This window comes from Strongylocentrotus purpuratus, unplaced genomic scaffold, assembly GCF_000002235.5.
Source record: "Strongylocentrotus purpuratus isolate Spur 01 unplaced genomic scaffold, Spur_5.0 spur5_scaffold_6, whole genome shotgun sequence".
Taxonomy (NCBI): Eukaryota; Metazoa; Echinodermata; class Echinoidea; order Camarodonta; family Strongylocentrotidae; genus Strongylocentrotus; species Strongylocentrotus purpuratus.
In genome coordinates this window covers 43,864,705-43,880,345 of record NW_022145612.1, presented here as the reverse complement: position 1 = coordinate 43,880,345, position 15,641 = coordinate 43,864,705, and the positions used below count along the sequence as shown (strand labels likewise).

Here is a 15,641-nt window from a genome sequence, read left to right as displayed (position 1 = left end):
ATTATTAAAAAGTGACAATTTAAGAAGAATTAGTTAAAGAAATTTAAGCGATTCTTTAGAAATGTAGTCTCTTTAATAAATATGTCACTTGCCATAGATCCCAGCTAAGGGTAGAAGATCATTTTGCTTTAGTTGTTCATGGACCAAACTGTGCACAAGGCAGTCTCTTATAAGTGTTAAAGAGAAGGTCGAGTTCTGGGGAGAGGTGAAAAATAATCTGTGAGCATTTTCATTGCTATTATGCAAGTGTGGAAGAACATCAGAGAAAAAATGTTCCCTAAAAATTATGGCTATTCAAATGCCTTCATATTCTAAATATGACATTTAACAGCTTAAAAATAAGGACCACACAGTGCTTGTTATTCTTTTTACCAAGACTGGGCCAAATTTTTTATCATTTGGATGATTCCAGCACCTTGCAGTACACACCAATACTTATATGCTACATGATCAACCTTTTTCTGAACAATTTCACACTGTTCCTTTCACGATGCAATCACATAACCAGAACTCAACTTTATCTTATAAGAGAATTATAATTCAGATGAAGGCTAGAATAGTGAAACAGTCTCCCTTTAATTGCACATTATCAGGAAATAATACCTCAAGCAATATATCAACATACAGATTGTTATGGAATGTCTGCATTTTGATGAAACATTCATCAAGCTCTCATTTTTGTTGTCATAAATTCCTTAATTACAACATTTGTGTGATGCTTAGGTTAACTGTCTTTTGTTTATGAAAGAAAAATGGCCTTTTCTTTCATGTTCTTACAAAACTGCACTTTGCATGATTTCTAAACACGCTGGTGTTCTGATTTAAATCAAAAGGTATGTGTATTATTATTTTTCTTCATTTTCATTTTTCCTTTTTTCCATTTTTGTTCATTTTCTGAATGTGTTTTATAGGGCCGAGATAGGGGCGATTTAAAAGACGATAAAAGGAGCAAGTCCTTTGAAGAGAGGCATGAGGAATATGAGAAAGCAAGAGCCAGAATTTTTAACCAAGAAGTGACAACGGTATGTGTCTTAGATTAGTTCACACCCTTAGAATATCTTTTGAGAATTTGAACTTTTGCCAGCATTATATATCTTATAATGTTTGAAACATCATAATTTCAATCTATTTGGTAGTGGTGTTTGCAAAGTTTAATGACAAGACTGAATATAATTGCAGTTTTGGCCTGTAAATAGACTTGTCTAATTTGTATCACCAAGATAGTTTATGCAACACATGGTTAAGCTCTGATAATTTGAGAGTAGCATTAGTGGGAAACATTTCTACATATTAGAATGAGTTGAAATTATTCATATGCATTGCTTTGTATTGTAGTGTCAGAGAGTTTGCATGTTGTGATAAAACTCACAAGTTGCTAAATTTGTGTGCATTTACATTTTATTAGCATCGTTATTTCTGCAGTTTTTATTGTTGTTGTTGACAATGCATGTTTTGGCACTTCCTCAGACGAGCTCTTTTCTGCATGCACTCTGAAATATTACATCTTTCAATTCATAAAATTTCTCATCCAGTAAACTTTGCAGTTTGCTAAACATATTCACAGTGATGGGCAAGAGCTGTATTTGAATACATGTATGTTTTTTGTCAGTATGAACAGACCAGTATATTGAAAAATATCAGTAATCCTTATCCTTAACAACAGAATGATTCAAGTTTCCAACTTAAAAGGTACACAGTATTAACTTTATTACTCTACAAAGCAGCAACTTGATTGGTCGTGTAATTTAAAAATGTTTTTTGCTCTGATCTTAGCCGGAAGGATTAACGGTGGAACCGCCATCCAACCGACCAAAGAGCATCCTCCAGGCATCTAGCAGGCAGAACAGTGGCACTTCCGATGACTCCTCCTCCTGCCATTGGCAGAAGGATCGTCCTTGGAGCAGCGTGGACTCGAGCGGTTCTGAACGGCCTTCTATCCCTGCTGTCACCAAGGCAAGCAGCTTTGCTGGCAGCCTCGGCCAGAAGGCACTCCTAAGGACAGACAGCAGTGCCAGCAGTCGATCCAGCTCTAGCTTGGGAAGCAGAGGCAGCCTGGGGAAACTACATCCAATGGGTATGTTTGTATGGAATCGTAAATCATGTCAAAATGGCATCCCCTTTCATTTTGTTTCGTTCTCCACATAAAATTCTTCCCATTGCCACAGAATGCTACAGGATTAAACTTGTGGTGAAGGAAAGAAAATCTTCTGTATTATCAGGGAAGCCATTTTTCAGGCTCTGACACCTTTCCATATCAGGCTTTATCAGGCTTCATATTGTACATAACATGTGAGGCTCCAACATGTCTGGGTCTCTTTTCAGGCTCATCCGAAGAAACCATCTGGTATCCCCCACATTATACATGTGTCTGGGCTTATCTCGGCAAATGCATTTAGGACAGAAATTTTATCCAGTCACTCCTAAAGTATAATCATATATGATTTGTATACAGACATCTTTATGTATGAACCAATGATAAACCCCTGTACTCTTTATCAATACAGAATACTAGATGAAGGCAATGGCATCCTTCAGCTTTATTGATGCTTAATGTGATCCTTGATAATGTAGAAAGACAGGAATCTAGCTCATACTCTCTTCTTTTCACCGCATACAGATTCAGTTGATCGTGGAGCAACCAGTCCGCATGGTCAGGTCCGGGGGTTCCCCTCTGGTTTCCCCTACCAGCCTACCTTAGGTCCCATCAGCCAGGCACCACCAGCCCCCTCTCAGCTCCCACAGCAGCCCACGTCTCCTTACTCCTCTCAACCCTCCCTCCAACAAGGCCCTCAGGTCACGTGGACCAGCTCGTTCCCCATGACCGCTGGGGGTCAGGCCTTCCAGTCTCAGCCACAGATACACCCTCTAGCAGCTCAGCAACAACAGCAACAGCAGCAACAACAGCAGCAGCAGCAACAGCAGCAGCAACAACATCAACATCAAGGACAGGCTGGCCAACCACATACTCATTCTGGAGTGCCGCTTATAGTTCAGCAGGGGGCTATGCCTCAACATACAGGGCCGGGGATCGGACAACCAGTGCTGTTTGCAACTTCCAATATTGAGAATGTACCCCCAGGAAGCTTCATCATAAATCCACAAACTGGTTAGTGTTTTGTTTAGTTTTCTTCTTCTTTTTGTTTGCACATTTGATTGAGGAGAAAATGTTGAATTAAATGAAAGTAGATGGAAGAAATGGTTATGTAAAGTTATTGATTTCATTTTCTTGAACAAGACAACCTATTCATTTGAAAGACAATATCTCACATTAGTGGGGTTGTTTTTCCTTACATTTGGTATAATGAATTAACAATGTATTAGTCTTCCTTATATATTGATCTTGCATCATTATGCTTCGCCAAACTGATGAACGGTTGAATAAATTTTGACTGAAGATAGTAATTTCATAAACGAGAGGTGTTAGTTCGGAAAGTATTTGGATCCATAAAGAGATCAAGGGTTTATGAAATAAATTTGGAGTTCAAACCAGCTTTCATCTCTCTCTCTCCTTATGATACAGGTTCTCCATTCCTGAATCAAGATGGATCTCCCATGGTAGTACAAGCCCCCGCCCATACTCAGCCTCCATCAACCAATCAGCTGCAGGCTACTCCATCAGGCCACGCCCTTCCTACCCAAACTGGTCCACAGCTAGCGGCCAGCCAGGGAAGTTTAGTTCAACATAGCCAATCTATGGTAAGTTGCATGGTTTGACTTATTTCCTGGGCTTGGGAGAGTGAGAAGCCTTATGACTTCAAGTTGTGGTTGTTGGGGGGTGTTTCACAAAGACTGAGATTGAATTTAAGTTAGGCTTAACTATGGCAGGTGTTCATGCCACTGTTTGCTCTCACAGTTATGATCTTTATGATCTGAGAGACCACTGCCAGTTAATGGTGAGAGCAAACAGTGGCATGAAGGGCCTGCCATAGTAAAGTCCAACTTAAAGTCGATCTTAGTCTTTTTTTTTAAAACCCAGGTCATGTAGAAGTCTTCGTATTCATTCTTTATTTGCTTCATAACATGGGTCTCTGAAGGAATTAAAAAAAAAAAAAAAGACAAGTTCAGGTAACAGGGTTTATATGATGTTATAAATAGTTACCCATTTGTAGCTTTTCATGAATAGATATGATTAATTTCATTGAAAAGATAAACAGTTTTGTTATACACCTTACACAAGAAGTACCTGTCTTCATAATACATATCATAAAGTAATTATTTATTGTTCTCTTTGCTAGAAGTATGATATAGAGAAATTGTTATTTGATGAATTGGCACAGAGTGTCTTAAAGTGGGTTGTAAACAATTGCATAAAGATTTTTTTGGTGGTATAGTGAATGTGTTGTGTGATGAAATAGCTTACGATGTTCATTGATTGAGAATTATATTAGCTGGAGTAGTATTAAACTAATTTAAGAGTTAGTTACCACTCACTGTATTTTAATGGCACATATATATTTATATGCCATAAGGATTCACTCATTCTCATTAATTATCCACACCATAAATTGCACTCGGCCGTTACAATAATTGTACGATATTAAACAGGCAGTACTCCTTCACCCATCAAAACTAGGTCTCCTCATCCACCCACCCCGCCCTAGTGGGCTACGGTCAGTCCCTAGGCGGAGCCGGCGGGGTGGGGGGTTTTGGACAGACCCCTAGCCAGGGGGTTATTCACCCATCATACCAGGCACATCAGCACCATCATCAGCATCAGGCTGCAATGGTCCCACACCAGCACTCTGGGGTAGGGGCATGACTGTGCTTTGGATATATATATATAATGTGTATAGCTATAAATCTCATACTCATCTTTTCTCATTGCTCTGTTCATGGTATGGTAGTCTTTCTTTTAATAGTGAGTGGTGCAAGTCCCTTCTAAATCACATTTGAGTCATTTTGCTGCTTCTCAAATTAAAGCTGAATCATTTATTTATTCAATTCTTAATTTTCGAAGCCAGGAATATATATTCTTGCAATATATCCAGAGGCCCACAAAATATCTGCCATTCAGTAGCATTTGCCATCAAGGACTCTTGCGTAAAACCCACCGGCCCAAATTCACAAAGGAGGTTTGTCGACAAACCTAGGTTTATGTGCGTCATATGACACATTTCGATGCGCTTCAAACCTAGGTTTGTCGATCTAGGTTTCTGTGCGTCATATCAACGCGTTTCAAACCAAGTTTCGACGCGTTTGACATGCGTCAAAACGTGTCATATGACGCACATAAACCTAGGTTTATTGACAAACCTCCTTTGTGAATTCGGGCCACCATGTTTTAAAGAATGGAATTAGGCAAATGATCAAGATGCAAGCAAAACAAAGCATGTGATGTACACAATATACAAGCAGTGTTTATCTGCACCAGGAGGGTTTTGCACGGCTCTTTGCAAGTGTCGCATGGCAGAAGTATTAGTGTGTCATAGAATTAGTATTTGGTCTTTGTTATTTAGCATTATAGCAATGTTTTTACTGCTGTTTATCCATGTGTTTTCATTCTTTCTAGCCTTCCAATATCTGAATGAATGTTTTAGCGTGAAGTATTTAGGCAATATGGGCTGCAAAGTGAAATCTGTGTAATGAAACCTAATGGTAGCAGGAACATATAGAGTAGTAATAGTTTGCATGAATAACGTAGTTTTGAATATCTGTTATGTAGAATGTATTCTTATTTCTGTTTTGTCTTTGTAAAGTTTATTCTTAAGGGGCTATAAAGATTAGGATTACTATGGATGAACAGTGGTTGAATGTTGCTCCATATGATACTTAGATCTTAATCATTACAAGTGTCATGTATCGTTTGTATGTCTACAGTACAATGTAGCTTGGTTGGGCCTGGCAAGCACAATCTGATTGAAAAAAACACAAAACATGCAGTATTCTTCTTTTGTTTAGGTTTCTATCTTAACAGTTTAATGTTACTTTTAGTGCTACTGATTAGGCTTTCAGGCATTCTGTCATATATGTGTGGAACCTTTGTTCATAATAATATTATGGATGACCTGTAATCAGTAGGCCTAGTCAGACAATTGAATGTTATTCTTTAGTGATTTGTATGTAGTTTTAGATGGCATGGTTGCTGTGATCTCTTGAAAATGAAGCGACTCCTATGGCTTTGAAGATAATCTATCAGTGTATGGGTAAACTTGAACTAGGATATGTTTGAGTCAAATTAATATTTTATTAGTTTTCAAGTATGTTTTGTTTTGTTTACTAAGAATAACACAAAGGTGTCCCAAAATACATCTTGAATGAATGGATTGCTTAGTTTCATTAAAGGTGCTTTTTTTTCTTCAAATATCATTAGATATATCGGTATTAGTCGTTTATCTTTGTACAGTCTTTTAATGAAATCGGGAAGTAGTAATGAGCTTTCGTGATCGACTTGAAATGAGCTCATGGTTATACTCAAAATTGCATGGCCATTGGATTGCTTCTCTGTGTTATTTCACATGCTTAGTTTAGAGGTAGATTAGATTTTCCTGTGTAGATGCATTAATGGAAAAGGGAAAATATAAGTGCTTATATCATTTATTGTTGAATTGCTTCTGAAGATGTAAGTTACTTCTTGTTGGTGCGGATAGAAATATTCCATTGACATTAATGTGCTCTTCAGCCTCATATTAAGGACATGTTATTCTCATACTTTCTGATGTAAATAGAAACTTTGTTGCATGGATCAATCTTCTAAAATTCCACTGTCTTCTGATGCATTTTTCTTTGCACTTTGTTTCATGCATGCCTTCTTATTACAGGCCTGCTTGTAGCAGCTTCTCTAGAATTAGAGCTAAAATGCAAGAGTTCTCAATTGGCAGATCATGGTTTTGTAGTTACATGAATAATGCGATTACATGTATTTGAATTTGTTTTCTTCAATTTCTTCAATGGTTATCTTTTTAGTTATCATAAGTTCCATTTAATGTCTTAAACACATCATACATTATCATTTGATAATGTTCTAGTGAAGGAAATAATTTTTGATTTTTACTGAATTTCTAAATACAGTGTAATAGAATGTATAAAGTGTTTGTATTGATAATGACAACCTTAAACTTTCTAACCATTTGATGTCTCTACTAAAACAAGAAAGCAGTCAATTACACTTATTAAATTGTTCAATACAATTGAAATATCCACGAATGTACAAATCTTAATTCCATAATTTAATTCAGTGGTGTTATTATATTTTCATTTTTGATGACAGGAGTATACAGACATGAGCAGTCAGATGCAGGGTCTTACCCTGTCACGGCAGATATCGGGAGGTGACTCAGATCCTGTACCTGGTGGTAGTCAGCACGTACCTCTATCAATCCAACAACAGCAACAGCAGCAGGGTGGGGTACCACAGTCCCCTCAGCCACAGATGCCTCATCCTGGACCCCACCCACAACATCAGCAGCAACAGCAGCAGCAACAGCAGCAACCGCAACCCCCAATCCTCCAGATGCAGCCCCAGCAAGGCATGAATCAACCCTTCATGATCAGGCAGGTAGGAGGACCAGGGAGCGGACCTGGGAGCGGACCGGGAGGAGGAGGGGGTGGAGGAGGAGGGGGAGCAGGGGGTATGCCTACATCACCCCAAGGCATGCATCCACACTCTCAAGCAACTCAACAACCCCCTTCGCATCACCAGGGCCCACAGCCTCAGGGGTTGGGACAACAGCAAGGCATTCCTCAATCACACCAACAGGTATGTAACCCCTCTTTACGACGGGACTTTATTATGATATCCTCTTGATGACGTCGTTAGGTCATAGAGATGTTTCCATTGGAGTATAGGTCATTAAAATCAGTCCGAGATTACTTTTGCATTATGTTCGACTAGAATTGTATCCTTTATGATACAGAGAGTAATAAGTCATGTGACCAAAGTATCAATTTCCACCATACGTTCATGTAAATTTTCTTCCAGTAAATTTTAAAATGGCCAATTCAGAAACTTCTATTTCTAGTTTAGGATCAACAGCAAAAACTCTTGAATATTATAAAGAAAAAATGTCCAAAATATTTGTTACTTTGATTCTGAATATTCTTGTACATTTCAGGTTTTATATAGTAGTCAACCTCAGCAACCGGCAGCATACAGAGCAACCTCAGCTTCCCAGCTCTACAACCCCCAAGCCGTCCAAGGTATGCCCCCGTCCCAAGCCCATGGTCAGCATCCAGTATCAAGTAGTCAACCGCCCCAGCTTGTCCAGCCTACCGGAGGCATCATGTATCCCTCCAACCCGCAGCAGGGTGGAGGAGCTACCACACCCCAGGGTTACTATACAGCACAAGGCTTCCCCGCCGGCATGGGGATGATGTCCCCTCAGCAACCTCCCGGCCAGCCGCAGCCAGGGCAGCCGCAGATCATTTACCAATCCCCTATGGACCAGCCCTCCAGTTCTTCCCACCAGGGTGTACCAGTACTTTATCAGTCCCAGATGCACCAGGGTGGGGGTGCCCCTCCTCATTATGGCCCTACCCTAGCCAGCCCAGGGGATGTGCCACGGTCTACCTCACCTAGCGCCCAACCAATCCATGGCATGCCCATGACCGTTGTTGTTGGTCAGCAACAACAGCAGCAGCATCAACAGCAACAACAACTCCTGAGTCAAGGGCCTGGTATGCTAGGTAATCAACGTCCCCAATCCCCACAGATCATGGGCCCTGGTGTGTCCTATCCCCAGTCTGTGCCTTCTACTGGTCCAGGTAGCACAGGTGGTGGTGGTCCAGGCCTTCTCTCACAGATGGGATACAACCCCTTACAGCAGAGGAGAGGGCTAAGTCTAGAACAGCATGGTGTCAGGCCAAGGGATTTGTTTGCACCGGGTATGAGTGGTATGCTACCTCAAGGAATACATAGTCCTGGAACATCCCCATCGCAGAGTCCTGGACCTCCTCTACAAAGACCTGGCATTCAAGACAAAGGTACTTCATACCATTTCTCTGTTTTAATATTTGTAATTCCTTATTCAGGATCTTTTTTTTTTTTTTTTAAATATTTATTTAATAAACTACTGGAATGTCATGTTTAGGGTTCATATGCTGTCCTCCTGTGTAGGTCAGATCCTCTTATTGAAATTATTGTTGATCACTATCTTTTTCTTCTCAAAATCTATATGGGACATTTCTTAATATGTAACTATGCTTGTAGGACCACAGAGGATGTAATGCATCTAACTCTTACAATCAGTTGTTAGAAACCAGAGATCTTTTTTGTTGAACCTGCTAGGTACAAAGCTCAAGATGACTATGGAATATGTATGTTACACCGAAATTAAACAGTTTAAAGCCTGTCTGCACTAGTTTTGCCAGGGGGGATTAGACCTCCCTACAAGGTCACCGACGGGTAGTTATCTCATCAAATCAGCTCTCAATTAACATAAGAGAAAGGGGATCATGGGGGACCAATGGTCACCGCTTAGGTATTGTTTGCAATATAGAGGGCGCAAGTAGCCATAAGTAGTGCAGTGGGGCATTAAATGATATTTAAATTCAAATTTTGTTCCTGTACCTTTGTCATCCTGTAGGTATGAGGCCTTCAAAATCATCCAAGCAATCCAAAGCTCCAAGGAGACAACGTAAAGTGCAACCAGGAGATAGTCTAATGGTTTCAGAGAGTCTAGAAATGCATGGTAAGATAGACATTCACGGTGTCTCTATGGTCAGTGCTCTACTCCTGACGCTGTATAATGGGTTAAAGACCACCTGTACTAGTTTATAGGAGGGATTAGACCTCCCTGCAAGGTCAATGACAGGTGGTTATCTCATCAACTCAGCTCTCAATTAACATAAGAAAAAGAGGATCATGGGGGACCAATGGTCACCGATTAGGCATTGTTTTCTATATAGAGGGAGCAAGTAGCTACAAGTAGTACAATGTGGCTTTAAGATCCCTGCTTTTTATTTATTTACTCATTGAGCAAGTTTGTCTACAAGTGTTTACAAAGGAATAATTGCTAGTAAAATGGATATACATTGTATACGAAAGCCCTATGTAATACGTTTATTTCCTAAAGTCTTCATAGATATCTGTGAATCTCTGTTTCGTCTATCTGTCTATCTATCTATCTATCTATCTTTCTATATATCTATCTATCCATCTCTCTTTCTATTTATCTAGCGTTTATTTGAATGCATGAAGAAGGAAATTGTACGCACATCCGCGAATTTGATTTCACCGAACATGAATAAGAGTGCCGATAAATGAAATGTATGTATCTTTTTATCTTTCTCTCTCTATCTATCTATCTATCTTTCTTTCTATCTCTCTATCTATTTATTTATCTATCTTTTTATCTCTCTCTCTCTCTCTATCTATATATCTATCTATTGCCAATATTAGGCTTATCAATTCCAGTTCATATCATGACCACTTGTTTTCTGTGCTCTATGTTGACACCTAGGTCCATTGGAGGTATTAGAAGTATGTCCATTATCAGCTGAAACCACGTGTGGTGCCCTATTGGCAAGCCTCGATGACCTCTCACGTATAGGAGCCGACCTGCGCTGGCTCCCCAACGCCACCCCAGCCTCCCAGGCCCTGATGTCCCATCAAGTAGACTCTGCAGACAGGTGCTCAAACTACGCGGTCCTAGCTATATTCCCGGTCTCGGACGCCGCACAAAGCGCCCTCAGTCGACCCATGAACCCCATTTACGTTCTTCGGTCGCCGGAACGAGACCACTCTGTGCGGTTATCGCTCGCCTCTTCATCGTCGTCGTCATCGTCACCACTGCCACCTATATCATAACCACACTGTTGTCTGCATGCCTAGGACATTCATATATACCTAGAAGTCTTTGTCGTCGGGTGAAATTCTTGTCTAACGAATATGTTTCATGTTTTTTTGTCATTTCCTGTTCTCACTTCTATTCACCAAATCAAATGTGAGTTGTTTGAGTAACGCAGCTTCCTCACTAGTGCAAGAATGTTTTTGATTTCACAGGCTTTTGTAATGCTAGGAAATTCCATTTAAACAAATAGTAGTATCAAATAAAAATGTAATGACTTACATGTAAAAATCATATGTTGCCTTTAACCTTAATGATGTGACCATCAATAGGTCTGTTTCCACAGCACAGGAGTGTCCCAAAAGCAATATTTTTCAATCACCAAGCAACGGGGGTTTGATTTTATTTCAAAAGCCACTCGATAGAGCTGTCACGATTGTAGATTCTATATCGACGACACATGGGTGCAGCAGATGATGATGATTATGTGTTGTAATAAAATGACCTGAAGATTTGTCTGTGTCTCTCCTTCACAACGGATGATAAGCTATAATTACCATTATTCAGGGCCCTGCCGGTTGCGATTGATGCAAATCGATTGCAATTTTATATCATTCAAAAATGTTTACTGAAGAGTTTAGAGTTTGTAAGTTTGCGATTGAATGGGAAGACTTGCGATCATTCCACATCAGTTGCAACTCTCACTATGAACATGACGGACAAAGAAAGAGGACAAAATAAACAGTTCCTCATTCTACCCTCAACAATTGCTGTGGTAGACAAAGGAACATCCCTTCACTGCTATTATGTAAAAATGTGTAAAAACATGTGAATATGCATGTGACACCTGTTCCACACATTTCTACATAATAGCAGTGACGGGATGTTCCTTTGTCTACCACAGCAATTGTTGAGGGTAGAATGAGGAACTGTAGATTTTGTCCTCTTTTTTTTGTCCGTCATGTTCACAGTGTCTTTACATAAAGGCAGGGCCCAAGGAGTGATTACAATGAAATGTTGTATAGTAGACACCTCTGATTAAACTTGTGGCTTTTGAAATACAATCAGACCTTCCAGTTTAATGATTTGATCTATCTTGTTAAGAAGTATAACTATCAAACTTGTACCTTGGAATCACCCATCAAACAGAGCATTCTTTTAGACTAATTCATCGAGTTGTATGATAATGCATGAACCAGGGTTTAAAAGGCATCCATGCGGTGTGATCTTAAGAACATTTTTTACTAAACCCTTTCCAAAGTGTATTGTGGAGAACCAAAGACGCATGACTATATCTAAGGGTACTTTCTTGTTATCATCTATCGCACAACTATCTCTAAGCTTTTATTCCTATAAGTTATTACAGAAACAATGATAATTACTTACAAATTAAGACGTACTTTTAATACTAATTTTTTAATTAGTATAAAATCATTGTTCACTTAATATTGATGCAGAACCATACAGCCTTTGATCTCGGAATGTAATTAATAAGCTGACATTTATTACGCTCCCTTATATCTTTTGTATATCCAGTTGCGATGTGTGATTTTAGCCTACCTCTAATGATAATTTATGCACCAAATTAATTTAATATCAATATTTAAAAAAGTTAAGTGAAAGCTTGGCTTGGTCATGTTTTCAAAGGGGCAAATATGGCTGAAATTTATTTTATACTTTTGTATGTAAAGGGAAGAATTCATTTTCAACGAGCATATAAAATCTCCATGTTACTATCCAATTCTGATTGAAATTGAAGATAATTAATGTAATTGTAGTTCCAAGTGTAGATACAAATCATTTCAGGCATTGCATACAACTCTGTGTCACAAGTTAGGGATTATAATATGGCTTTTGGGCATTCTATACTCGACTTCAGAGCTAATTTATTAGGTAAGGTTTTGCTATAATGCAATATGAGTACTTCTTATAAGTAGACAATCGTTTGAAATTTCTGAGGAGAGGAACCAGTTTTACTTCTTTTTCTAAACTTACATTCTCATGAGGAAATGAAGATGGGAAGAATTTATAGAATTTAAAAAAAGATGAAATAGGGAAGAATTGTTGGAACAAGGATATTCCTTCTGGTGAGATCTTAAAAGAATTTGGGTTCCTATCAATGAATGAAATAGGGATCTATGTTCTTCTCTCCATCTTTCCATTCCATCTTCTTCGGTATTAAGAACTGGTTCCTTTCCTCAAATGTGTGTGAGAGCAACAAGTCTTTTACGGGTATGTGTCGGTCAGTCAATCGGATGCGATTAGTTATATCTGGGACTGTACTGTAATGTAATCGTCTGAAAGATAAAACCAGTTTTGAAAACCGAAGTCAGGTTTAGAAAGAAGACCATGGAGCTGACCGCCAGACAAACAAGGAACTCCCTACAGAATTATATGCAAGGATAACCTTATACAAACTCCTTCTAATGCAAATGGTTGTTTAAAAAAAACACTTAACATGTGGAGAGAAGCAGATGTAGTTGCTTTGGCCCTTTCAATTGGAACATGGTCAAAATCGTTCAAACTAATGCTCATTCCCCCCCCCCCCCCCCCCCCCCCCCCAAAAAAAAAAAAAAAAAAAAATCACTGAAATTAATTTCAGTTTGCATAAATTTGTAAATCAATATTTAATTGAGAATATTTTCTTATTATTCTTGGTGATAATATTTCTACAAATCAATTGAGAATTCAATAAAAAGGGATTTTGTAAGATTGTTTATAGGTATTTATAGCATTTTTACTATATTGATAACATGAATTTCAATACATGGGACGTAATATTTTCTATTTATTATTGCCTGTCTCCAAGACCCAGTTTGAGATAGTTAAGTGTAAGTACATTGAACCCTATATAGTTTTGCCCTTGTTATAGTACATCCTGGTCTATACAAAAAAAGCAATATAGTATCGTAGTTCACCTTCTTTGACCGCAAAAGAGTTTTGCTGAAGAAATGAGAAATCTAGATGAATCAGATTGAAGCCGGATTTCAAATTTTGATTCCGTCATGTAAAGAGTTGTAGTACCTCTAATAAATTATTGTTCCAGTATAAATGTTTCTGCAGTTACATTGCACAACTTTATGGATGAAAATTCCTCCCCTCCTCCTCCCCCTCCCCTTTCCCCTTCATAGACATGACCAACATCTGTGCCTCTCGATACCTGAGTTATGTTTCTTCTTCTACTACTACCTGTTCATATGCACGATGTATTAATCTAGCCTCTGTATCTCTCACTGCCTATTGTGTAACATGTAACATGCCTATGGTCGAGAAGGACTGTAGAATATAATATTAACGTGTAGAAACTAACCAAGTCATTTTTTTACTCTGTAGGAATAGAAGGACAACATGAATGAATTGAATATTGCTTGTTTAATATGAAACAACTCATGAAGGGGACTTAAAATCTAATCTTGGGTTCTTGTGATGCAATGCATTGTGAGAGGCTTGAATCGAGTCTGAAATTGATCAATGGATTATTAGAACCAGCAAGATGTAAACACACTAACAAAAACCTGCTGGGAATCACAATCACTGAAAATCATTTCTCCCATTTGTTCACAGAGAGATCTGCTGGATTCCATTTCCAGTCATTACTAGAACACTTGATTACCGTACAATTAATAATTGCTGTTTATAACGGGTGTTAGACGGGTGAAAATTGGGCATGTACAGAGAGTTAGTTCCCTCCAACTCTCCTGGGATAGGTTTACAAGAATTGAAATATTCAACTTGAACCATGTACATGTGTGATTGCTGCCTTATACATGACAGTGTAGAAAGAAAATAATTAGAAAGAATAGAACAGAACGTAATAACTTATCAGGTTGATGTTTCGGTGAGTACTGAGTAATAACAAACAAGATACGTGCTACACAAAATTGACCAATGTTGCTCAGTGTAAAAATCAAGAACCGCTTTGATAGTGTGGCCTTCTTTAATAATACATGTGTTTACATTATGTCATAGGTGACAAGAAAGTGTGCTCTTCTTGTAACATCAAAAAGATGGGGAAGAAAAATCAGGTATGGTGTTTTAAACAATAAAGGTACCAAACTTTGTAATATTACGTTTAAAGAACACAATTGATAGCTATATACTCATAAGTTGAAGTCGTACTGAACAATTCATGTCAAGATTATCATCAATCTACTTGTACTTAGTTAGAGAAATATGTTTCTTACAATGTCTCAACTGGGAGGATAAGAAACAAATCTAGAAATGACTACAGATATTGTGTACTATTAAAAGAGCTATATGTAAAATGTACAATAGTTTCATGAAATCTATAAAGTGATTTTAGGATAATGACGATAAGATATGAAATATGGTTTTAAAAAGTATCTAAATCTATATTTTAAGAAACATAAAATACATTATTGTACTAGAATTAGACAAATAAAACTTCAGAAATGAAGATGTGTAAAAGTGTTATGTGTTTAGAATTACTTGTAAATGTTTACATAGATGACAAGAAAAGTAATTGTTATTATATCTATCATCAAGTGCCAATAAAAAGTACAGACTATTAAAGAAAATGCTTGCTTTAATTGATAATGAGTTCAAAGTTAGCTATTAAATATATATTGAGTAACATTGGTGAAATTGTTTCTAGGTTGTCACAGTTTGGATGTTTTTTATCGGTGTTGCTATTCAAGTAATAACAAAAATGACTGCATTTTTTGTGAATGAAGCTGCAAGTTTTGAAGCCACTTTATGTATCCATGTGAGAAAGCATGGAAGTTAGAAACACACAAAGTCCAACTCGATTTTCCATGTGTAAATACAACTAATTTTGATGTAACTTTTTTTTGGTCTAATTGTTAAAAAAAAAAAATGTAGCCCACCTTACGGCAGCTGTCTCATTTAAAACTAGTAGAAGACACAGTGAAATGTGAGTTGTAGAATGTGTATATT

The 15,641-nt window shown here is 38.1% G+C and overlaps 1 protein-coding gene across 3 annotated transcripts in view; it reads left to right on the top strand.

Annotated features, from left to right (window-relative positions):
* LOC580614 (R3H domain-containing protein 2) overlaps positions 1 to 11,298 on the top strand; it is a 48,122-nt gene extending 36,824 nt beyond the window's left edge. Inside the window, exons 8-16 of one of the 3 annotated variants that reach the window (XM_030971963.1) lie at positions 912 to 1,022; positions 1,774 to 2,074; positions 2,618 to 3,106; positions 3,521 to 3,696; positions 4,574 to 4,747; positions 7,208 to 7,696; positions 8,052 to 8,919; positions 9,522 to 9,626; positions 10,398 to 11,297. In XM_030971963.1, the coding sequence (XP_030827823.1) occupies positions 912 to 1,022; positions 1,774 to 2,074; positions 2,618 to 3,106; positions 3,521 to 3,696; positions 4,574 to 4,747; positions 7,208 to 7,696; positions 8,052 to 8,919; positions 9,522 to 9,626; positions 10,398 to 10,744 (3,060 nt within the window). In that variant the 3' untranslated portion in view covers positions 10,745 to 11,297. Of the gene's footprint in view, positions 1 to 911; positions 1,023 to 1,773; positions 2,075 to 2,617; positions 3,107 to 3,520; positions 3,697 to 4,573; positions 4,748 to 7,207; positions 7,697 to 8,051; positions 8,920 to 9,521; positions 9,627 to 10,397 lie in introns of all 3 variants that reach the window. The other 2 variants (XM_030971964.1, XM_030971965.1) reach the window with 2 other exon arrangements.
* The last annotated feature ends 4,343 nt before the right edge of the window (positions 11,299 to 15,641 follow it).